General features: G+C 45.7%; 1 protein-coding gene across 1 annotated transcript in view; it reads left to right on the top strand.

The window, feature by feature from the left end:
* The window catches only part of ENAH (ENAH actin regulator), a 134171-nt gene that overhangs the window by 73701 nt on the left and 35754 nt on the right, over window positions 1–24716 (top strand). Inside the window, 2 exon segments of the mRNA XM_042924516.1 lie at window positions 3369–3546; window positions 21558–21614. Of these exon segments, the coding sequence (XP_042780450.1) occupies window positions 3369–3546; window positions 21558–21614 (235 nt within the window).

The raw sequence follows: 24716 nt of genomic DNA, 5'->3' as shown, positions 1-24716 counted from the left end.
TGCTGTTTGCAATGACATGGATGGAACTGGAGAGTATGATTCTGAGCAAAAATCTAATCTTCTTTTTTTTTATGTTTATTTTTGAGCGAGAGACGGAGCGTGAGCAGGGGAGGGGCAGAGGGAGAGGGAGGCACAGAATCCGAAGCAGGCCCCAGGCTCCGAGCTGTCAGCGCAGAGCCCGAAGCGGGGCTTGGACTCATGAACCGCGAGATCACGGCCTGAGCCGAAGTCGGACGCCTAACCGACTGAGCCACCCAGGTGCCCCTGAGCGAAAATCTAATCTTAACCCAAACCTCAGTGTGGTCCTAAAACAGAAACTGTGACCCTTGCCTTCAACTCTGCCCTCTGGAGAGGTCTCTGCACTGTGGGTGGATAGGCCCCTGTCTTCTCCTGGGTCCGAACCCTAACCCAGCCATGGCTCTGGCCCTACCCAGGCCCAAATCCTAGGTCCGAGGATACAGTGGATTTGGGACGCATGACCAACGCAGGATTACTCCGCCAGGTACACAGAAAGACACCGTGCCATTTGCAACGACCGGGATGGATCTGGAGGGTAGGGACAAGATGAATGAATACCATAGGATTTCACTTACATGTGGAATCTAAAAAACAAAGGCTCATAAACCTTGAGAATAAATGGGGGTGGGCGGGGGTGGGGGGGGTTGGGCAAAAGAGGTGAAGGGGATTAAGAGAAAAAAGACCTAGTGAATATAGTGGAAATTGTGTGTGTAATTGGGGGCCCGAAGGAGAGGAGACGATGGAAGGCAGAAGAAAAACTGAGGAGATCGTGAACAAGAATTTTCAAGTTTGTAATCGAACGTCAACTTAGAGATGCTGTAGACCTAAAGTAGGTAAATGGAAAGAAAACCATCTAAACCTGTCCCGTCGCGAGCACCGGACGCTCACGCCTCGCAGCGTGAGGCCTGCGGGCTGCCAGTGGAAACAAGACTGAAGCGAGTGAGAGTGGTCAGCTGACTGACCAGCTGACCAGTAGCAGAACCAGCAAGAGCTAGGAAGGTACTGGGCTTGGAAGAAAACAAGTGACCCCTTCAAATTCTGTACCTGATAAAAATCCTCTCCAAAAATGAAGGTGAATTAAAGACACTTTCTGACAAAAATGGAGAGAATTTCTGACAAAAATGGAGAGATTCGATGCAAATCTTTCTTAGATTTGCATCGAAAGAAATTGAAGTTCTAAAGCATGTTTTTCGGGATCAGAAAGGGTCCCCTCAGAAGCCTGGAGAGGGCAGGAGGAATAAAACGCAGCAGAAAGTGTAAATGTGGGCAAATCCTAAGCGATCAGCTGTTGCATAAATGTGACAGTCATGTTTTGGTGCCTGTTGTGATCTCTAGGGCAGCCGCTGGCACGACAGCGGTGTGACTGGAGCTGGTAGAAGGGTAATAATAAGTCCAAAAGAAGGCAGGATGGATTTACACCCAAATTTATATGAAACATCATCAGTGGACTGAACACTCCAGTGAAAAGCGGAGACTGACAGATGGCATAACCAACACAGAATGAATCGTGTGAATACAGAGCCGTGGCCGCACACAGGATTGAAGATAGCCCCGGAAGAATGAAGGGCAGAGTAAGGAGGACAGCGCTCCAGCGGCAGTCAAGGCTTCGGAGAAGCCCACGATGAGGGAGACGCTCTCCTTTTGGCTCACAGGTGGGCATCTGACCAGTAGAACAAAATGGAGCTGTGTAGCCACCTGATTTGTGGAAAGTAGAAACCTGAAGCACAGTTAATAGACAGTGCCGGATCGATTGGACGGCCGTCCTGGGAAGGAAACTCGAGCCTTCTCTCACACCAGAGGCCTGAACCGTCTGCGGGTGGATTGGAGATGTAACTCTGGAAGTTAAAATGATAAAGCTCCTAAAATAACACGGGATAGTATTTTCATGGTCTTGGGACTGAGAAACACTTCTTAAGCAGGTTATAAAAGCATTAACTGTGAAAGGAAAGGAAGGCTAATTTGGACCGAATAAAAGTTAAGAACTTCCCTTCATTGGAAGACACCGTTAGGGGAGAAGATATTTGCAGCACAGGTCACTAACACAGGTAACAGGGGTCTTGTTCAGAATATATAAAGGACTCTTTCAAATCAATAAAGAAAAAGATGGATGGCTCAGTACAAAAACGGGCAAGAGATTTAATTAAAGCAGTGTTTATAAAAGAAGGTATCCAGATAGCCGTTACAACATGAAAAAGCACTAAATCTCATTAGTGATCAGAGAAATACAGTTCCAATAACGTGGTGTTGTTTGTGCACTCGTGCAAGCTGTCGCATGCTGCCAGGGGAGTGAAAATTGGCAGACCCAGTTTGGAATGCCACGTGGAGTTTTTTGCTGAAGCCGAACGTATCTTTGGCCTGTGACCACCCCACTCCTGGGTATGTGCCCGACAGAGTGGGTGCTCATGTACCGGAAGACAGAAGACGTGCGGGATGGGATGTTCGTGACATCACTGCTTTTAATAGCGCTGAACCGCAAGTAATCCAAATGTCCAGTATTGGGAGGATGGGTCAGTAGGCATGGTCTGTACGATGGAGTGCCACCGAGCAGCAGCAGCGGGAGAGGACAAAGCACAGCCGCTCGCAGCGGACCGATGACGCCTACACCCAGTTGTACTTGAGTCATGTGCCGTGAAGTTCAGAAAGCTGCGTGCCTGATCTGGGAGGTGGAACTGCGCTAGAGCCTTTGGGAGGTGGAGCATTTAGGAAGGAAGTTTCTGGTGTTAACATCCCATTTCTCCATCAGGATTTTGGCTACGTGGGAACGTTCTCTGAGATACGTGCTTACGTTTTGTATGCTCTCTGAATTGATAATGCTTTATTTATTTTTTATTTTTTTTAATGTTTATTTATTTTTGACAGAGAGAGACAGAGCATGAGTGGGGGAGGGGCAGAGAGAGAGGGAGACACAGAATCTGAAACAGGCTCCAGGTTCCGAGCTGTCAGCACAGAGCCCGATGTGGGGCTAGAACTTACAGACCGTGAGATCATGACCTGAGCCAAAGTCGGATGCTCAAACGACTGAGCCACCCAGACGCCCTTATAGTGCTTTAATAAACATGTTAAAAATATATTTAACGAAGATATGGATTTTCTTTTGTCCTGCTGATTTACTGTTTAAAGGCCAGACCTTTGTAACCATCAGACAACTAACTTCTGTCAGACTGTTATTTTTACAGGCTGATTTTACCATTGATAGTTGTTGTAACCAGTTTGTTTTGTTTTGTTTTGTTTTGTTTTGTTTTGTTTTGGCCAAGGTCCATCAGGACCAGTTTTGAATGAGTCTATCCAATCAGGATTTGTTGATATTGCCACTTACTGGGTTGACTCTATAAGGAATTACTGTCTTTTAGGTCGTGATAAATTGTGCCATTCCTAAAGGGTTGAAGTACAATCAAGCTACACAGACCTTCCACCAGTGGCGAGACGCCAGACAGGTGTATGGCCTCAACTTTGGCAGCAAGGAGGATGCCAATGTCTTCGCAAGTGCCATGATGCATGCCTTAGAGGTGTTGAATTCACAGGAAACAGGTACGGTGTCCAGGCTTACTCATTTCCTTGAACCGAGGTGCCATGTGTGTGTATGTGTTAAATAGATTTGAAATAATTCTTGAATTTTTGTTGTTTTCCACAGAAAGGTGAACTTTTGTTTGTTGATGCTAAACGTAGAGCCTGAAGATAGTCTTATGAGATTGGTTAGTTAGTAAATTTGTAACCCTGTCATTTGTAAGTTAGTTATGCTCATTCTTCTCTAGAACCTCAGCTTTTGTTGCACGGATGTGAGGCTCAGAGAATGTGCAGTGGATAGAAATTACATGTGTTTATCATCTCACCTCGTATGAAGACGCTAGTGTTTTCTGAAACACGTTTTTGAAGCCACTACTGAGCCCATGAGCCTCAAGTAGGACTGGGTTTCCCTCATTCTAGTAGGCAAGAACTGGATTCTGAAAGCTGTTTAAAGGTTTTTAGGAGCGCCCTCAGGTGGTGCAAGCCATGAATTGCATTTCCTCTGACACTTGATGATGGTTAAAGATCTGCAGAGATAATTCACTGTAAAAACCCGGGATTTAAAACTGTATAGGTATCAGAGATAAGCTGTGTTTTAATTTTGGTCCACAGAATTGAAAACGAAATACACCAATGTGTGGTTATGTCTTTGGGGAGATAGGTTTTATATTCTGAAAGTAAGTGTCTTATGTAAAACAAGAGAAGTACAATTATTCTTGACTTTGTTGTGTTGTTAGTAGTGATCTTGATGATATGAATGTGCTATCAACAAAATTTGTGTATTTTAAGAGGAGAGAGAGATTAATTTTGGATATTCTGTTGAAGGTACAGAGTTTGAAAACCTATCATAGATATGTTAGATACCTTATTTATACCATGCCTCATCTAGCCCATGTGTTAGTCTATTTCAGATACGAATTTCAGAGCAAGAAGACAGTTTGGAATCTTGCCGAAACTACGTTCTTATGCCTGTAGATGGTTTATGTTAGATCTTTTGAGGAAATTAAGATTTCTGCAGATAATCTGTACATAGCTCTTACATCCTGTCGATCTGAGAAAATAGGCCTCTGGAGCTTCTGATTTGTCACTAAGTGACATGGGATCGCTTGCCGGTGTGTACAGTCATGGGTGTGGATGGTCGAAGTGCCGCCGGTGGGGGTCCCTTGTGGGCGCTGTCGCGGGCACAGTGCTGCTCCTCTCTCGTCATGGTCTCACCCTAGAGAAGAAACCAGAGTTGTGACCCTTCACATCCCATGAAGAGGCCAGCCGCATAACACATAATCCAAGGACCAGAGTGTGGAGGGGGTATGTAGACAGTGACATTCGGCTTCGCTGCGTTTAAAACAGACGAGCAGTATTTTTATTTCTCAACCTTCAGAAGAGTGTCGGTGGACTTACATTAGGAACTGAATGCTATCAAAGTGGTTAAAATGATTGTTTTTTATCTTGTCATCCAGGTTTTTTTAATTAAATGGAAAGGATTGTTTTTATCAGCATGTAGTCCGATAGTTGGCTTTCGAAAGGCAAATGCTAATTAATGTTTTTTCTTCTGATCTGGATCTTTTGAAATTAATGAGTCTTAATGTAGAGAGACTCGATTACATTTTCTTGTAATTTCCGAAGATTGCCCATCATCTCACTAGCTACAGACATCTTGGTAAGGCCGAAACATTTAGCAGAGTCTTCTCAGTTGGTCTTGAAGTTTTGTTCTCTTCTGTGTCGCAGCCTGAGCCTGTACTGCCGTGGGCTGAGGCGACGGAGAGGTTGCTAGGACAGGCTGGCCCGTCTTAACTGTCTCCCTGCATCGTGGCCCCTGTCAAGGCACAGAGGCCCTTGGTTTGATGGCAGTTTCATTAGAGAAAACAAAGCATGTGAGATGGATCATGTTCTTTATAGTCTGATCTTTTTAGAAAATGGCTTTTTTCATAAATTACTATAGACAAACGGTAATTTCTGATCTTTGATGGCATTAATCAATTGGCTTGGAAATGGAGGCACAGGAGGATTCAGATGCTAGGAAGCAGAAGGGTAAAATTTTTTCCGTGGATCTCCAAACTGGGATCCGGACGTATCACCCCAGTATTATTCAGGGGGCCCCTCCCAGCCACCTAAGCAAACACCCCCAGTAATGTCCCCTCTCATCTGGAGCATGCCTTGCCTTCCACAGCTGTTTGCTCTGGGTCCACAGCCAGTTCCTTGCTGAAACCATCCATTGTCTTCCTGCCAAAACCAAGTCGAAAAAGCTTAACTTGTGTGTCCCCTCCCTACACAAACAATATACCCAAGAAATCTCTGATCAGAAGCAACAGAAATAAACATTCCTAAAGGTAAAGCAACTGCAGATCCCCGTCTTCCTGCTTCTTCATGGTTAGCACTTTTTAAAACCACTTTTCTATATTGAATACTTCTGTTTCTTTGTTTGCTGTTTAGCTGTTAGTGTCAGTATTAGCCACTGAATACCGGTTTATCCTTCTGAGTAAATTTTAGGCTTGTTAAAGTCATATACACCTTTGTTCAGACAACGTCTTCTTCAGAAACCCAGTGCACACACACACGAGACCATGAAGCCGCTCTGACCTACGTGGGGGTCGGGGCCCCTGGCCGCCGAGGCGCCAAGCGGGGGCAGTGGTCACTAACCCGTCCATTCTGCCAAAACCCGCAATAGCCCGGTTTTCCTTTCTCTCTCCCTTGCCCCCGAGTCCTCTAAACCCTCAAAAAAATTTTTTTTTAATTAAAAAACAGCTTTCTTTGGGGCTATTCATACCGACCTTTATAAGGTACTCTGTGTGGGGTGTGTGTGTGTGATATTTCCATCTCTTTTATGAAAAGGGAGGGTGGCAGGAATGTTTTCCTTTATTTTGTTTTTAACTTGCTGTGCAATTATCTAATATACTGGAAAGTACAGGAGGTGCTAAATACAGCCAGTTATATTTGGAATTTAAAAAACACAAATCACATGTTCTAACATTCTTGAAAAAGAATTGAATTAGGCTTCATTCTTTTATACCAAATGCTACAGTTTCTCGGTCTCCTTTCTCTAACGGACGTAGACTTGATTTTAAAGAGTTACATTCAAAATGTGTTATCCAGACTGATTATTTTTCATTTCTGTGTTATTTGTCAAGTACATTTATAACAGTTTTGCAGACAATAGTTGTGGATTACATAAAATACACAGTTAGTCCTTGTGATGATTAGTGGAGGTAAATTTGCACAATCTCTTTTTGAGAAAGGTTCAGGTCATTTGAAAATAGGAAATAATCTTTTAAACTCACTTGTTTAAAAGGAAAATCAGACTGAAACCAGCAAGTATGTTCTGCTTTTGTTCTTTTCAACCAAGATTAAGCATACCTTTGTAGAAGGAACACCTTCAAATACCTTACCATTAACTAAGACTGTTTTTGATAGATATTATTTTATAGCTATTGAAGATGGGACCACAAAGAGATCCTCATGTTTAAAAAAATTTTTTTTTATTTTTTAAAACATTTAATATAGAGAGATTCCATTAATTTTTTTTTTTTTTTTTTGCTCGAAACTTGGTCTGATATATCTTTCAATGGGAGCATTTATATGAATTTTATCTCAGCATTTTTTAATATTTTTGAGATACGCTTTAGAATTAATTGGATTTTAAAAATCTCAAAAAGTTTCTAGAAATATCTTAAGTTACTAGCGACACTTTCAGTCCTGAAGTTTTCAGTCCTGAAGATGGCAGTATCCACAGGACAATACTGAGGTCATGTTGCAGAAGCTGTCCTGTACGTTTTGAGCACAGGGTCTGTGCCAGGCACTGGGAATGTTCTCGCCAGAGAAGCCTGTCCCCGGCCCCTGGGCTTCCAGTCTGGCTGGAGCTGCTGGAAACAAGAGCGGCTCGTTGGCACACGGTGTGGAGGTGCTGTGAGTGAAGTATGCAGAAAGGCCTTTGGCATGCCTGAGAAGGTTCCAGGGTCAAAGGGGGGATTTAAAGGAAGATGACACTTGAGTTATGTTTTGAAGAATGACTAGTCCTCATGAGTGGTAGAACATTCTAGATGGGGTTGGGGGCATTGGAACTTGGGGAGATTGGGAAACAACAGAGAGACGTGTGGTGGCCTGGACGCAAGGGGTTATGGAGGAGGGGACCCCGAGGGAGAAGTCGGGAGGCTGGGAGGGCCTGCGACTCGGTGCCGGGCTGGGGGACACTGAGTGAGTGCTCCTGTGACCAGGTGGGTGCTTTAGGACGGGAAGGGCTGTCCGGCAGGAGGTTGGTGCCACTGTGATGCCGCCCCGGAAGTGAAACAGCCCCAGCAAAAAGCGAGCAGAGTGGAGCACAGGTGACACTATGACCTTCCATGCCCATCCGTCGGCATTTTGTCCTTAAAGCAGGGCTGAGGCGGGAACGACGTGTTCATCAGGTGCCTGCTGCCCGCCAGCTCCTGATCGGTGCATGCGTCACTCGTGGTCTTTGTAATAATGGCCCACAGTCGGCCGTGACCTTCTGTGAGAGGTGGGGGCACAGCCTGCACAAGTCCGGGGACTGGCCCCGGGCCACAGCCACGACGTGGCCCTGTGCCCTGACTCTCTTACAGTTGTCCAGTGGTGTGCCGGGCGGGCCGGGACGAGGCTATGCCGTGGTCAGGTGGTGCCACATGTGTCCGGCAGGGGCCGTGGTGAACGTGGCCTTAAGCGGACGGGGACGGGGGTGGGTAGGCACAGATTCGGTTTGGACACCTGCGTTGGGAGCACTTCAGTGCCCCCAGAAAGCCGTACAGGATCGGACCCTGGGAGGATCCGACACGTGACCTTGGGCGGTAGTTTCCACTTAGTTTGTTCGGTCACTTAAGCTTGTCACTATTGTCGCAGAACTAATGCCTCATACTGAGGTTCGTTGTCTCGCCGCGTCGAACGAGGAAGGTGTGGGCACAGTAAAATGAGCAGCAGGCAGAAGTTGATTCGAGTAGAAGATGAGGAAGGAGGAGTACGGAAGCTCTTGTTACAGAGAGGGGACACGCGAGAGCGAATGCCCGCGACAGTAGGCAGGGGTCCTTGTTCTGTAAGGTTCTGGTGGCTCCCATCCCTCTCCCCTCATCCCTCACTGCTGGCCAGCCACAGGGGCTGGGTCGTCCAGTCCTGCTCAGCAACCGTCTGTGGCCACGTGGTCCCTGGTGTGGCGCAGGTTTTATGCCACTCCTTATTTTCAGCCAGGTCTTCAGTCAGATTCCTAGGGGGACCTGAGGGGGCGCAGGTGGGGTCTGTTACATTCTTTAGAGGGACCTTAGGCCAGGTCAGCCAGGTCAGCGCTCCCAGCATCGTTCCAGAATACGTGTTCTGCCCCCCACCTCCCCCCCGGGACCTCAGGCCCTAATCTCTCCCTCTCTGCCTGTTTCGTCCTATCTTTTCTTTTCGCACCGATAACCTTTAGAAACAGGAAGCATTAGCTGCTCCTCAGGTTTGGGGTCGGGTCGGTGGGACTGTCTTTTTGGAGGTGGCGTCACCGTCACCTGCTGCTTCACTTTTGCCCTTCCCTCTTCTGCTTATGAAGTCAGTCTTCACAGTAAGGTGAGGTTGATCTGCAGGAACTGGGACCCCGGCTTCTAGTCACAAATATTGGCAGGGGAGACATGGGTTCCCTCAGGCCCCGCATAACCTGACAGACACACCCGGAGGAGGCCCAAGGCCGAGGACCCACAGGGAGGCCGGCCTGGGGTTGGGTCCTCTGGCCCTCAGGCCACTGCTCTGCTTCTCAAATGGCATCTTCAGAGTGCATTTAAGAGGCTTTTGAGGGAAGTCACTTTAGGGTGAGAAAATAGGAAAGAAAGGAACTTTCATTTGTTTTTTTGTTTTATGTCTTTCAGTAAAATGTCCACCGTCTTTTATTGTGATTCGGTCTTTTATTGTGATTCGGTGGAAAGCACTTACAATTGGAGCCCAAGCTGTCTCCTCCTCTGGCGGGCACCTTCTCCAAAGTGGTTTCCCTTGTGGGAGTGTGTTAGGATATCGTTATGGGAATTACAGGAGATGAAGGCGCTAGCAGTCGTGAGCTATAAAATGTTACTTCTGAACGCTGATATTTATAAATTCCTAGAAAATTCTGCTGTGTGGATTACCTTCGAGGACTAAAAAGTGGTAGAGAGACTTTGAAATTTTCTCCAGCTTCTTCCTTGGCTTTACCCCCTGGTGAAGACCTGCCTCGTTGCTTTTATTTCTCACAGGAAATTAGCGAATTCATCCATCATATGAGTGCATCTAAACGCCAGGGGTAGTAATTAGACTCAGATCTCCTCCAGGCTTCTTCTGGTCTCGTAGGGTAAGACACAGCTATAATCCGAAAGACGTTCCACGCGAAGGGGAGCGAGGCTGCTTTTCGCCGGAGCAGCTGGGCGTGCGTTCCTGCTGAGGTGGCGTTGTGAGCTGAGTGTGAAAAGTGCGTGCAGTGTAACGGTGTAAGTGCCGGGTTGGGGAGGCCGCCCGGCAGGGAAGGAGCCAACGATCGGGTTATCCTGGGGCAGAAGGTAGGTGTGATCGCCTTGAGAACCTCGTGATGCCGCTCAGCGGGAGGCTGGGAGCACGTGGATCCTGTGGATGAAGCCAGACCCCAGCAACCGGCGGTGGTTTGGAAAGGGGGCTGCGGGAGCCCGAGGTCCTGACAAGAGAGGAAAACCGAAACCGGAGATTTCAGTGAGGGCCAGGCGAGTTTGAGCAGGAAGCCCTTGTTCCAGCACCGTGTCCCCTTAGGGGAGTGTGTGCATGAGAAAATCCCAACCGGTCATTTCCCGCGCCCCACGCCCCACGCCCGCTGTAGCCTGGGGGGGCGGCGTGTTTGCAGACCAAATGGCCCCACTGTCAGATGAAGAAAGTCCCCGGTTTGAGAGAAAGACATGGAAATGAAAATGTAGTTCAGCATAAAGCTGATTTCTCTATGAACCTGAGTCTGGGTTCTAGAAAGAAAAGCACACAGGCACAGTTTTGTTTTCAAGTAGCTCACGGTAGGGAAAAGAAACTTACTAACTTCTTTATTAGATGTTAAAATGAAATTAGAGCACAAATACATTAATGTTAAGCCCACAGTTCAGTGATTCATTAAGAGAGTTAGCGTGTGCGTTACATACGAATGTCCTTTTCCATGGAAGAGAATTCTGGTCAGATGAGAGCGGTGATTTTCAGGCTGTCACCAGAAGACCACTGGGACACAGCTGAAGTTGTGTGTTTTGGAAAGTTGTGGGAACAATGTGTGCCATACGTTGTTACACCTACTTATTCAGATCCTGAGCTGCTTTGTTTGGGACTGAAATTTACCAGCTCTTCGTAGAGATCATTAATCTAAAACCTATCAGAAGTTCTAATGGACTGTTGTTGACATTTAGGAATTTTCGGATCTTTTTGTGCTTTTGTGATTGTGCCAAGATACTGATAAGAAAAGTTGAAACAATCCCAGTACCTGAATCGAAAACATGACCCGTTATGTATCTTTGATTACTCGTGAAAGATAGTTCTTTGGACAGGCTCACTCTGAACATCTGTCTGGTCGAGGGTGTTGGTTAAAGTAACAAAGGGTTTCCAGCTGTTGACCAGGCTAGGGGCTGCAGAGCTAGGCTCCTAGTTTCTGCGCCCCACCCGTCGCGCAGCCTCAGTGTCCAGCCCGCGTCTCTGCCCTTCCCAACTGGGGTTCCATGGGGGAACTGAGGGTTTCTGGAAGGTGATTTGGGTGGTGTGTCTCGGCTCTCCCCAGCATGGTACGTAGGTACCCTCGCTTTCAGTGGGTACACCGAGCCAGATTTTCTCGGAAGGCTGCCTCTGGTACGTTCTGTACCCTGGGCCTCCCTTTGCACCTCTGCTCTCTGATCTCACGTTCACCCACAAGGACTGCCTTGAAGTTCTGGGACAAGAAAGTGACTGTTGGATTCATGCAAATGACAATGACTCATGTATCACACGTCCTTCTCATCTGTTTGGGATAACCCTGCCCTCTAGCATTTACACTAACTAATCCTCGGAATTATTCTGTATCTAGTTTTTTAGTCACCAGGGGGAAAGTTTGAATGTTCACTTTGTAGCTACCACTCCTGTCGTGTCGTGTCGTGTCGTGTCGTGTCGTGTCATGAGAGGGATTGATGCCTGGATTGAGGTCTGCCTGAGTGTTCTCCATATTCTCCTTTTCTTTGGGCTAAACTACCTGCAGCATCAGAAATCTTGAATTGAAAGCCCTTACTCAGGGATCTAAAAAGTGTGCTCCAAGGACCCTTGAGGACCCTCTCCTAGACCCTTTCAGGGGGTCCATAAGGCACTCCTTTTTCCTTACACTTCAGCCGGAACAGTGTGCCACACACAACACACCGAATGTGAACGAGAGTGAAATAATGCAGCTGTGTTCTACTAAACCAGACATTAAAGAGATTTGTAAAAATAGAAAAGCATGCTGTCCTAATAGCTAATATTTTTTTATTTGGAAAATAATAATGATAATTTTTAATTGCTATTTTTAAAGTGAATTACTAGAAGTTAAAAGTGGAAAAATATTGTCTATTTAATACAGCAAATGACAGCAACTGTAACTCACGCAAATGCTCTTCAGGGGCTTCAGTAATTTTTAAGAGAGTTTGGGGGCCCCGTGACCAAAACTTTTGAGAATGACTGTCCTAACCCGTCATCAGGGAGACTGTTGACTGAGAAAAGAATTTCCAGCGTCTCTTTAGCTTTTCCCGGCAGCCTAGTGAAAACGTCTTGCCTGTGGGATAAGACTGGCTAGTGGATGAGAATTGATTATTGCATATTTTTTATTTCTTTAGTGCAGGATTCTGTCTTCAATACAAGCCTTGCTTTGCCTATATCAGAGAAACCTCTCTTCCTATTGTTATTATTCCCTCTTTTTCTGTTTTGTATCTTTTCTCCTGCCATCAGGGTGACTTACTGGGGGCTGGGCGTGTGAGGGCGGGACTTCACCCCGACAGGGAGAATACAGGTCTGGTGGCCCTGTTTTGTGCCTGACGTATGGAAATTGCCCGGCGATTAGATTGAAACCACCTTCTGTCCAACACGAGTATCCGTGGTTGCTGTTCTAGCTCTGCCTCTTAGAAATTCAGGTTCTTCTGGTTTCTGACTGGTACGTTTGTGACTTCTTGGTTATGTTACGATAGATGAATGGTTTCATGGTCATATAATGTGGGGATTATTATTTATAATAAATGAACTGAAAATGGTTACTTCAAGACTTACAAGCTCCTGATCACTTGCTGTTTGGGAAAGCAAACAGCTTGGCCACAACTCAACTCTAATATTGCGCTGTTCACGAGCATGGCCTTCGTCATACATTGTAGGCCCAGGATACCTTGTCCCGCTCCAAGATGGATGTGACCGAATGACTAAAAGGGACAGATAGGACTTTTCTGATTAGTTTACATGTCCTGGTCTTACCGAAGGTTACTTTAGCCTGAAGTTGGCTGTCAGGCAGACATGACAGTGTGTCTACGTCTCGTTCTTGTTTCTTTGCTTCTCTGGCAGTCAGACGGTTAGGCATCTCATAATGCATTACCTGATGCAGGTCTAGCGGGCGACCGCATTTCTCAGCGTATTTTGCATTTAGCCTAAGTTTAATTAATTGTGCTGCAGTGACCCAAGGATGTCATCCTTGATGATTTGCTGGTTTCAGTGCCTGAGAATAGTAATTTATGTACAGTTACTTCACTTGAAGTCCTGATTTTAGTCCTACTTGTTGCCCATAGATTGGAGAAGCATTTGCTAGATGTCAGAAATTCAGATACCTGTTTTATAGGACTTTTCCATCTGTAAACACGGATGTAGGGGGTAGAGAGAAGCTATAAAGGTTTTTTTTTTTTTTATGTTTGTTTATTTTTGAGAGAGAGAAACCGAGTGGGGAATGGGCAGAGAGAGGGAGACACAGAATCCGAAGCACGCTCCAGGCTCTGAGCTGTCAGCGCAGAGCCCGACACGGGACTCAAAACCGTGAACCGTGAGATCATGACCTGAGCCGAAGTCGGACGCTTAACTGACTGAGCCGCCCAGGAGCCCCGAGAGAAGCTTTAATCGAATAGAGTCTATTCTGTTCATTAATGGTAGGAAATGAACCGTAGGATCCACTTCTCTGGGGAGACCGTCACAACCCACAGTGGCCCCCAGGCCTGCTGTGCAGATATAATGGTTGGGAGTCGGCCGTGCTCTCATCCGCCTGGAAGTGTGGCAGTGGCCTGTGGGCTGTGGGCTTGTCCGTCTGTGTTTGTATCCAGCACGTTGGTGCCGTGCGTGTGGGTGAACCTCGGGCATTCCTGTTTTATGTTGTAGGCAAGATAGGAAAATTCTGATCCATTTTTTGAAGATGGTATTAAACAGTGGTATCTTTGAAATCGGTATTTTATCCATAAAGAATATTGTTTGGGTAATCCATAAAAAACTCCTAAGAGGCAGGTGGTCTCATAATGTCAAAGAAGAAAAGCATTTGTTTTCCTAATAAGGTACTAGGTTGCGTGCTATGAGAGAAACAAAAACGAGTAATTTAAAATAGTCGACCCGAAGGGGCTGTGACCTGGGCAGAGAAGACAGATGTGGTCAGAAGTGTCTGCGAGGCAGCCCGAGTCCCACGCGTGGGACAGAGCGGCGGGGTCAGGTGGCGTGAGCCAACAGCGTACTCTCGTGCGGAGGAACCGGGAATAGTTCTTGTGAGTAGGCCTGCTGTTTCCGTGGGCTTCTGCAACGTCTGAGAAAATTCTCGCGGGAAACAGATGACCTCTGTTTTCTGGAAATTCTCAGGGGTATTTGGTTATGACGGTGTCATTCGTGTAGGAAGAGAGACGTTTACAGGGAGGGGGTTCCTTTACAAACCCTGTTCTGCTCTTTACCGTGGTGCTGCCGTAGAAGAATTCCTTTTCCTTACTCCCTCAGGCTCACCGGTCTTCTCCACTTAAGCCTTGAGTCACACTTGCCAGTCTGAAGGTGACCGGGAGCGGGTCTCTGGTCTCTTCCGCAGATGGCACTCGGGGCGGACCTTGTGTTGATAGGACCGAAGTTAGTGTGATGTTTTCAAGGTTCAGCCGTCTTCTAAGAGCATGTGTCCTGCCTGGCAGTGTGATAAGTAAATCCTAGTAAACAGTGTGTCTCCTGTGTCCAGGTGTGCTTTTTTCACCGTGCCCGTGGATTGGCACGCTTCGGCAGTTGGCTTCCTCATTTTAAAGTTGTGTGACTGCTGTACAGTAAGAGTGATGACTGAATCTTAGCAGTTAAAAAATTTTTTAATGTTTATTTTTGAGAGAGAGAGAGAGAGAGCACAGGAAGGGGAGGGGCAGAGAGAGAGGGAGACGCAGAATCGGAAGCAGGCTCCGGGCTCTGAGCCGTCCGCACAGAGCCCGACCCGGGGCTCGAACCCAGGAACTGTGAGATAGTGACCTGAGCTGAAGTCGGACGCTTCACCGATGGAGCCACCCAGGTGCCCCATGGATCTTAGCAGTTTTTTAAAATAAAGAGTTTCAGAGCAAAGCAAAAAGCCTTCCACGGATTCTTTAGTTTAAAAAAACTGAACATTTTAGAGGCACCTGGCTGGCTCTGTGAGTGGAATGTGCGACTCTTGATCTCGGGGTTGTGAGTTCGAGCCCCACTTTGAGTGCAGAGATTACTTAATCTCTGGGGTGCCTGGGTGGCTCAGCTGGTTAAGAGTCTGCTGCTTGATTTTGGCTCATGTTACAACCCCAGGGTCGTGGGATTGAGCCCCACATCAGGCTCCGTGCTGGGTGTGCCTACTTGAGATTCTCCCCGCCCAACCCCCCCATCCCCGCCCTAGCATTCCTGTGCGAGCGCATTCTCTGAATGAATGAATGAATGAATGAATGATTTTTTTTTTATAACCCCAGCATTTAAAAACTTGGTGAGTTATAGCAGAATTGTGCAGTAATTTTCCGTGCCAAGCTGTGCATAGAGGTGAATGCGTGACCGATTGGTGAAGTCTCTGACATTTATCCTCTTTTGTCTCTAAGCTCAGTTTTCCTGCCCAGAATTGCCCTGCCTTCATTTTTTCCCCACATCCAAGAGCATTAGCTTAGAAACTGTGTACTTTTATTGGTTCTCTTCGTTCTTTTTCTCCTGTAAAAGTAGGGAAGAGACTTGGTCTTTGAAAGTCTCCATATTGTACATTTAAAATGAAAACACTTCTCGTGGTGACAAGACTTTCAGCTCTACATGTGGATAAGCGAGCAAAGTTGTGACTTTCCATACAAATGATCTGAGACATCCTCATGTCACTGAGTGCGCCCCCCCCCCCCCATGAACCTTGCCCACGGAACTGCACGTCTTTACCATCACCCCCACCCGACTTCAGTTTTGTGGGCTGTCGCAAGTCCATTCTCTCTGTCTCTCTCTCATCCAAGTGTAAGTTTGGACCACTTTGCCTAATTGCAATATTCTACTAAAACCTTTCTCCTAAGTCTTTAGATAGATTCTTCATCTTTCTTAGAAATTCTGATAATTATCTAAGTTTATATTTATGCTTATTATCTCCTTTCAGATTTTTTAAGTGGCTAACAGAAAAAAAACATACATGATAAAACTTGAAGTAGGGGAAAGCGCTCCTGGTGAAGGGGGTGGTTCTCTTATTTGTCTGGGGGTGATAGGGACTCCAGTTGAGTGTTGGCCACCCACAAGTTCTAGTTGGCTCAAAAGGAAATACTCCCGCCGACCACACCACGAGAAGAATGGTGTGGGCCTTCTGTGTGTGAGGTGGCCCTGTGGAGGGAGGGACGTAGGGGGAGCACATCTGAAAGATGGAAAGACCAGTGTGCCCGGACCATCAGGAGACAGAGTATGGACTGGGTGAGATGGGCAGTGGTCGCGTCACGGAGAGAAGGCACTGGAGTTTGCTATTTATCTCAAGAGCAGTGAGAAGCAGTGGAAGAAATTTTACTAAGGCAGGCAATTCCGTCTGGTTCGGTTGTTAGGGTCTCACTGGCTGCCGTGGGGAAGGGGAGGTACGGAGATCAGAATGGGCAGCTTCATCCAGTGATGCTGTCGTCATCGCCCAGGCTGCTGGTATCTTCGTTTTTGAGCTTCTCCCCTGCTCCGGGTGTGTGTGTGGTTGAGTATATGTACTTTGGTGTGGACATACGGAGTACACGATAAAACATTAAGAAAGCAAGAAAAAGGATGAGAGAAAAATGAGCAGAAATAGAAATGCCGTTCTCTTGCCCACCCCAGTGTATGTTTAGCATTCTGGAGAAATGTGTCCCACTTTGAAAACCACCAGTGTGGTCATGGAACATGACCCGTGGCAGTGGAGACCGTTCGAGAGATTACGGGGTTGCAAGTAGGTTAACTGGTAGTAGTAGAAAGGAATGGGTGCGGAGGGCCCGAGGTTTCTAGTTTGCGCACCTGAGATCACCGTGCGGGCTGAAGAGTTAGCCAGTACTCCAGCAAACGCTGGTCGGGTTTTTGACAACAGTCTTCTGCTTGGCTATGCACATACTTAATAATAATGCCTTTAGTGACCGAGGCAGGGGGGAGGTTGTCAGCTGGTCTGCTGGACGGCTCAGCTCTGCAGGGAAGAGGATGTGGGACGTGGGTCACTCCTGCCTTTACACAAGTGTTAGCACGTGGCAGGACCGGGCCACTACTTCCGGTTGACTCTTGAGGCTTCTTTGGCCGGAGGCAGAGCCTCCACGGCGGATCGGGTGCTGGGCTGGGAGCACATGGAGACTGTCGCCGTTGCAGCCTCTAGTAAATGATCGGCAGTCTGTGAGCTGTTAGCAGCTGTTCTCACTCACGTTTTTGCTTAGAAGGAAATAAAATGCCTTTGAGGCCGTAAGTGGGGGAAAGATCGAAGAGATGAAGAGAGGCAGGGGAAGCCCATCACATGTGCAGTGTTGCCTGAGACCCGGCACACGGACGGGAGAGCGGTGCGGCTGTGGGCGCTGTTCCAGGTGTGGCTTTAGATGCGTGGTGCTCCAATTCCTGACATAGGTAAAGATTTTCTTTTGTTAAAAACCACATATTTTAAGAGGAAAATTTTTTTGAAAATGTATTAAAGTGCCACTTTAAAAATGCCATCCCTCTGAACACAGTTTACTCTTTTCTCACGTCTTCTGGCACGGAGCCCTGCAGTCTGACACACACACACACACACACACACACACACACACACACACACACGTGTATACATCCAGTTTGATTGAGGTATTACTGAAAAATAAAATTGTAAGATATATAAAGTGTACGTCATGGTGATCTGATACAGTATATATTGTGCAAGGATTTCTCCCATCTAGTTAGTTAACACATCCATCATCTTACCTCTTTTTTTTTTTGTTTTTTTAATGATTTTGGTGAGTTGGCAAATTTCGTTTATAGAGTACAGTGCTATGAAACTGTAGTCACCATGTTTTACGTTAGATCCTCAGTCTTTACTCATCTTGCAGCTGAAAGTTTGTACCTTTTTACCAACCTCTCTCTATTTACCCCCACGGGCCCTGGCAACCACTTTTCTACTGTTTCTATGAGTCTGGTGGTTTTTGTGTTTTTTTTTTTTAACATTTGTTTATTTTTGAGACAGAGACAGAGTGTGAGCGGGGAAGGGGCAGAGAAAGAGGGAGACCCAGAATCCAAAGCAGACTCCAGGCTCCGAGCTGTCAGCACAGAGCCCAACGCGGGGCTCGAACTCATCAACTATGAGATCATGACCTGAGCTGAAGTCAGATGCCCAACCACCTGAGCCACCCAAGCGCCCCAAGTGTGTTTGTTTGTTTTAAGTCACCGTACAAGTGATGCCACGTGGTCTGTTTCTCCACCTGGCTCATTTCACGTAGCATAATGCCCGCAGGGTCCATCCATGTTGTTGCCAATGACAGGATTTTCCTCTTATGGCTGAGTAGTGTTCCACATCGTGTTGTGGAATGGAGTATTACACACACACACACACACACACACACACACACACACACTCTGCATCTTCTTTGTTCTTTCATCTCAGGTAGTTTCCGTGTCTCGACCGTTGTGAGTGATGCTGCAGCAAACTGAGGAGTGTGGGTATTCCCTGGATACCATGTTTTCCTTTACTTTGGGTATGTACCCGGAAGCGGGATTGCCGGAAGTTAGGGTAATTCTGTTTTTAATTTTTGAGGACCCTCCATACTGTTTCTGTAGTGGCTGCAGCAGTCGGCATTCCCGTGGTACGTGTTTTTGTTTCGTGTTGTTTCTGACGCAGGCAGCGCAGTGTCTCCCTGCGTTCGGTTCTGGACACCATAGAACAGACACACACGCGTTTGCCTTCATTCCCTTTCAGTGTATGTAGTAGGACTTTGCAATCACGAGGGAAATACCGGGGGGCCCTTATTGATGGTCAGAAGCATGAACACTGCTCATTTGGAAGCTGGTGATGTGTGCTCACTCGACAGATCAGCTTTCCAGAGAGTAAATCAAATTAAAACTGGCTTTAAGCAAACGATCTCATTTAATCCTCAGAAGAAATGATGACATGGGTAATATCCCCTTTACAAGTGGCCGTGGGATGGGATGCTACGGGTCTGCTGTAGTGATCACATCTAGCGGGAAAATGTAGTCATGCCCGTCGATTTGACCCGCCTCTCATTTTCGCTACTGCTGTCTGACCCGGCCTTCACCGTTGCGCCACTTGTACAAACACCTACGGGGAGAGAGTGGCGAAAGGCCGAGCCTGAGGGATCGCTGCCTTCCAGACCACGTTAGAAATGAGCAAACAGCCACGACGAGACTGTTCTGTGGTCAGAGTAGCTGATACATGTCGTCAGTTTTCTTCTCCGGAAGTCAAATAGAGATGCTCAGTTTTGCTTGCTTGATTCCCCTTAACCTACTCCTCAGTTGATGCTTTCGTGGAGGGCCCGTCCTTTCTTCTCCCAGCTCGGAGCCCGTTCACAGCGAGGCCGACTCGGGGAGAGGCGCTGTTGCGGAGGCACATGCGCGGTGCCCGGGGTACTGATGGCAGCCGTGACCCTGCTTCCGCTGCGGGCCTCCTGGCACCGGACAGTGAGTGCTCCTTCCCACGCTCCTCCCCCCTCCTCCTCCTCCTCCTCCCCCTCCTCCTCCCCCCCCCTCCCCAGTGAGCATCAGAGTTCAGCAGGAAGTGCCTGCAGGCCTATGCATGTGACTGAATGAATAATTCAGTGTCTCCGGGGAAGGGGAAGGGGAAGGGGAACTGCAGTAGGATGGAGAGGTAGCCGGGAGCTGGCAGGGAGCACGAGTCCTGAAAGCAGGTGCCTGAGGATCCCAAGTGCAAGCGTGAGGCGTGATAGCGTAAACCGTGACAAGCACAGACGTTTCTGGTTGAAAATGTTCTGTCTCACGCAGTCCTAACGGTTCACCTGCATTCTGACAATTTGTCAGATGACTCTGCCGAAATGATCGGTACTGGAATGTGGCAGTTTCTTTGCTGTCAGAGGCGACATCATTTCTCAGGTTTTCCTTGTGAGTTTTTATATTTTCCTGACTCTCTTTCCCTTTAAATATGAATTAAAGGAACTGAAGAATAAAAGCTGAAGACCAGGCATGTTTATTTAATAAAGGCTTTATTAGAAGTGTCATTTACAGACATCGGTAAGACAGGTTCTTTTAAAGTTTAAACTTGAAATAGAATTATTGACAGTTTCCTAAATCGTTTCTCTCCTCTGCAGTGGTGTGCTTGACTTGGTAGACGTGTTATGTGCATGCCTGTGGTCTCTTCTGTCATTACAGTAATGTTGTGCCTGCGGCTCTCACAGGCCTCGAGTGGGTTGTTGGAGGTACTTGGCAAAGGTGCCTTTTATCAATCTTACTTATTCTGTTTCTGTTTGCAAATATCTGCTGTATGTATTGTTTTTAAAGCAAGATTTAAACTTAATTGGATTATATTAAATCTAATTTCTAAAAATGGTAAATTCTCCTGATTATATAAGATTTATTACCATGTTCAGATGTACAATCTTTAAATATAAGTTGGTTTGTTCTGATTCTATGGAGACTTTTTTAGTATTAATCGTGTTACCTAAAGAGCACAGTTCAGGGGAAATCTAAAATACCGTCTTGTTAGCCTTTATGCAGTCTTCCTTAAGCCAGTATGTTTTAATCTGTTCGTTGATTTGGGTTAATACCAATGGAAAAGGAAAATATTTCCCATGCTGAAAAGAATTTCTTGGGGATTTTATAGAAAATTATTGATGTAAAGTTTTCGATGTCACTAATGTAATCCTAAGAAAAATACTAATTTTGTTTTTTCTACCCCACTTTTGAGCATCACCTTGATTTTATGTAACCCTTTCTTCCCCTTTTCATAAATTACCACCTTCTTGTTGAGTTTTTTCTCTTAAAGAGAATTTATTTCATTATTACTTAAGGTAAATTTTAATGTAGATAACCTAAATATTAAATGACTGTTTGATATGGCCACACGTTTTTAATATGATATTTTGTCAAGTATATATACACATTGAGGAAAAAAAAAAGAACAAAATGTGGCTTCTGAAAACAATAGTTTTTTGATGCGTTTCAAAGTGCAGAGCAAACGAAGATGTTCTGATTTACATCAGTGACTTTAATAAGACACTTTGATTTCTCCAGGCTGTTTACAACGTCTTTTGTCTTTTTCAACTAGTGGAACTGAGTCCATCTTACGCTGAGTTCATCGTGAGCATTTCTCCAGAATGTTTCTCAGCCGTCAAGTCTTCTAAATGAGCAGTAATTCCATGGAACGAACTGAGCCTTGGGTCTTGACCTCATAAACCGTTCCATTTACTTTCTAAAACATAATCGTAAAATGTAAATGGATCGCACTCTCTGCTTGTGTCACCCGGAAAACAAGCTCTAAGGGCATCGTTTGGTCTGTGGCTTATTACAGGGTTTTTCCACAAATAAGATGACACATAAAAATTCTTTTTCAAATTTATATTAAAGAAGATACGTTTTTATTAAATTACAGAGCTTCCAGAATGAGGATCTAGATAGGAAGTGTGTATAAAAACATTTTGAACCTTTCAAAGCACCTTTTAGTTTGTGTGAAGTTCTTCAGATGGCCCCGTTGTCCTTTGAAGCTTCTAACACCAAGGTGTCTGTTGCAGCCCAGAGCAAGGTTGCTGCTACCCAGGACAGCACTAATTTGCGATGTATTTTCTGTGGTAAGCAACATTATGTTTACATTACTTTTTCAAGCTGTGGTACATACTACTTGCACATTTCCATAACTTTTGTTTCCGTAGGCCATAGTCTGGTTTGTGGTGTTTGGGATCCACAGCAGCTACTGTTTCATGTTGTGATACTGTTGGGGCTCACGTAGGTGATTCGGGCAGCTTTTGAGTTGGCTTCTTAGTGGGGATTTGGTTAGAATGAGAGTCTTAAAACGAATTCCTCTTCAGTTCTCCCAACATGAACGAGAGGGGTTTTTGTTTGTTTCTGTTTTTAACGCTTTTGTTTGAAGCAGTCTTTTAATTTACGATTTCAGGGACAGCATTACACCCACTGTAGTGTGTTTTGAGGAATGTGCCTTATCTGAAGGGAGCTTTTGCTCAGGAACGAAGTTTGAGGTGACCCATGTCGTGAGGCAGACGTAAGCCATTGCTGCTTCCCTGGGCTGGCTTGGGAGGGACGGCCTTCTTCCCGCACTAGGTTAGGCACCTGTTGCCGAGGAGTGGGTTTGGGCCTGGCGAGTGCTCTTCCGCTCCTGTGCACACGCGTGCGCACGTGTGTGCCGTGCGCACGCAGCAGCCGGCTGTGCCGCTTAGCTGCCCCAGGTTACAGGTAGTCAGACAGGTGCATCTTCATACCCTTACTCGAGCAGAGGGCTGCGTGCGCACACACCCCCAGACGCACACACACGCACACACAAACCTTCGTCCGAGTCGTTTGTATCATTTGATTCTCACACTTTCCGGTTTGAAAACCCAAGTTCAAAAAGTGACTTGTAATTCTTAGAACTTCTTTTTTATTGGCTCCTGTATATATATCTTTTTTTACTCCTGTATCCCTGACTGGCCCAATTATCTTACGAGAGAGAAAATCATAAAGTGACCTACTGCTCAAATTTTAGATGAACAGTTCAGCTGTGTGTATGTACTTATCCACGTGACTCAGTTTTTGATGTGATTCTTCAGTATTTCTGATATTGTTTCTTTAGCTATAAAGAGAATTATTTTCACATTTATGTACTTGCTGGTTGAGGCAAAGAAGCATGTGTTAGAAATTTCCAAAAATGAAAACTTGGATGTATTTCTTAATCACCTGAAGTTAACATTCTGGGATTGCTCAGGGGAGACACAGAGACAGCAGTGAGCCTGGGGGGTGTGGCCCCTCGCGAGCCCCCGTCTTCCCCGGGGTTTATCTCACCTGTGATTCTCTGCCTCCTCCTGGGGGTTCTTCTAGGCCACCTTTTGAACTAGCCATGAGTTATTATTCGTATTGCTGTTATTAGAGGACTTTTTTTTTTTTACTTCATTCTGAGAACCTACTTGGTGTTCTGTACTTTGCTACTTACCGTGTTGAGTTCCACATGCAGAATAATAGATACAATTAACCCAATTGCAGAGAGAAGATTGATTTGCCCTTAATAAAGATGAATTTTTAAGTCGTAAAAGTAATGTGTTAAAAAGCAGATTTTCCCCATTATTACCTTTAATCGATCTGTGTACAACAATATAATGACCACATTGCTAAGTTTACACTTGATTGTATTGTGTATCATAACACCTATTGGTCTTTTAGTCCTGTGTTTTTAAATAGTCTGTGGCTAAGTGTGAAAACTACATTTGTGAAAATTAAAACGTGGTGGCAGGTGGATGTGCTTCAGCCAAAACTCAGTATGAAGTCCTCATTTCCAGGACCCTTCACTCTGATTTCCATCATTTATAGAGAACATAGCAGCGACATGGACACATTTTCTTTATCAGAAACTAAGTCACATCTCTGCTACGTGAATTGTAGCCAGGACAAATTAATATCAGCGCTTGTCTTTGGCTGTGGTAATAAAACAGAGGAACTAATCCTCGAAGATCGCCGCTGTTCTTTATGACGCTCCAGGGGGAGCGAAGCGGGCTCCCTGGTTTCTCCTCTTACTTTCCCCTGGAGGAGAACAGTCAGCCAGCACACGAGCTCAGAGCTCATGATTCACCCGCTGCGTAGGAAAGTGCCTTTTTTGCATTCTCTGAGAACACAGGTACCCATTTAGGACTATGACCCATGTGAAAAGTAAGATAATTGTTACATTACAGAAAATACAATGGCAGCTGGCAGCCGTGATTGGTCATAGTTGCCGTCTCATGTTGCTGTAATTGACCAGTTGTAGAACCCAGAGGGCTGACAGGAAGCATGACCTCGTATATCGGAGTTCATAATTGACCCAGAACTCTCCTGTCCATCGCTTTCAGTATATTTACATTATTTTTAAATGCACGTGAATTTCAGTGTGTCATTGTCATGACTTGACAGTACTGATGGGGAAGAAAGCCAACAAAACAACTAAAGTAAATAGAAGTACGCGAAGACGCCAGGGAGACGGCTTCTCCTCTGCGGCCACCATGCAGAGGTCTATGGAGAGACCAGCTGCCCGTTATCACAAAGAACCGTGTAGAAAATCATCTTTAGAGTTTTTCTTGGATCAAAATTCCCCTCATCTTAAAAGGATTTTCCTTGAAGTTTTCCTGTTTTAGCTGCACGAATAAACTGTAGTACGTTATTTTTATAATTAATGATATCAGCCAGAAAATATTTCCCACATTCTTAAAACCTGCTTTTAAAACAAATTCACTAAGTTTTTAACTTAGAAAAAAACCAAAACGGTTTCTGTACATTCCTTTTAAAAAATACTTTTTTCTCATTCAAGCTTTTTCGAGTTCTATCGAACTTTTGTTTTTGTCTTTTTTCAAATCTGTCTAATAAAATCAGGATTGAGTTGAAATTTTGACACCTTTTTCTTAAATTTACATATTTGAGTGAAAACTCGTATCAACAGATTTCTGTTGGTGGATTTCCTCTGTTGGCACGACGGTGGAGGTAACACATGCTTGCTCTGGGTGTGAGCAGTCTGGCGCACCCGTGGAGGTGGAAGTGGGTGCCGGACTCGTCTCTCTGGCCTGCTGGCATCCAGCTGTTTAGTTATTCGAGCAGCATCAGGTTTTCACTTAAATAAACGGTATTTTCAAAAAGAGTTAAACCATAATGGTCTTGTGAGTTGCCCAAGCTACATGCTCAACACTTAATATTTTTGGAAAGATGTAACTTTGGATTAT

This window comes from Panthera leo, chromosome F3 (assembly GCF_018350215.1).
Source record: "Panthera leo isolate Ple1 chromosome F3, P.leo_Ple1_pat1.1, whole genome shotgun sequence".
NCBI classification, from domain to species: domain Eukaryota; kingdom Metazoa; phylum Chordata; class Mammalia; order Carnivora; family Felidae; genus Panthera; species Panthera leo.
The sequence above is the reverse complement of the archived record's forward strand: the minus strand, read 5'-3'. Positions and strand labels throughout refer to the sequence as shown.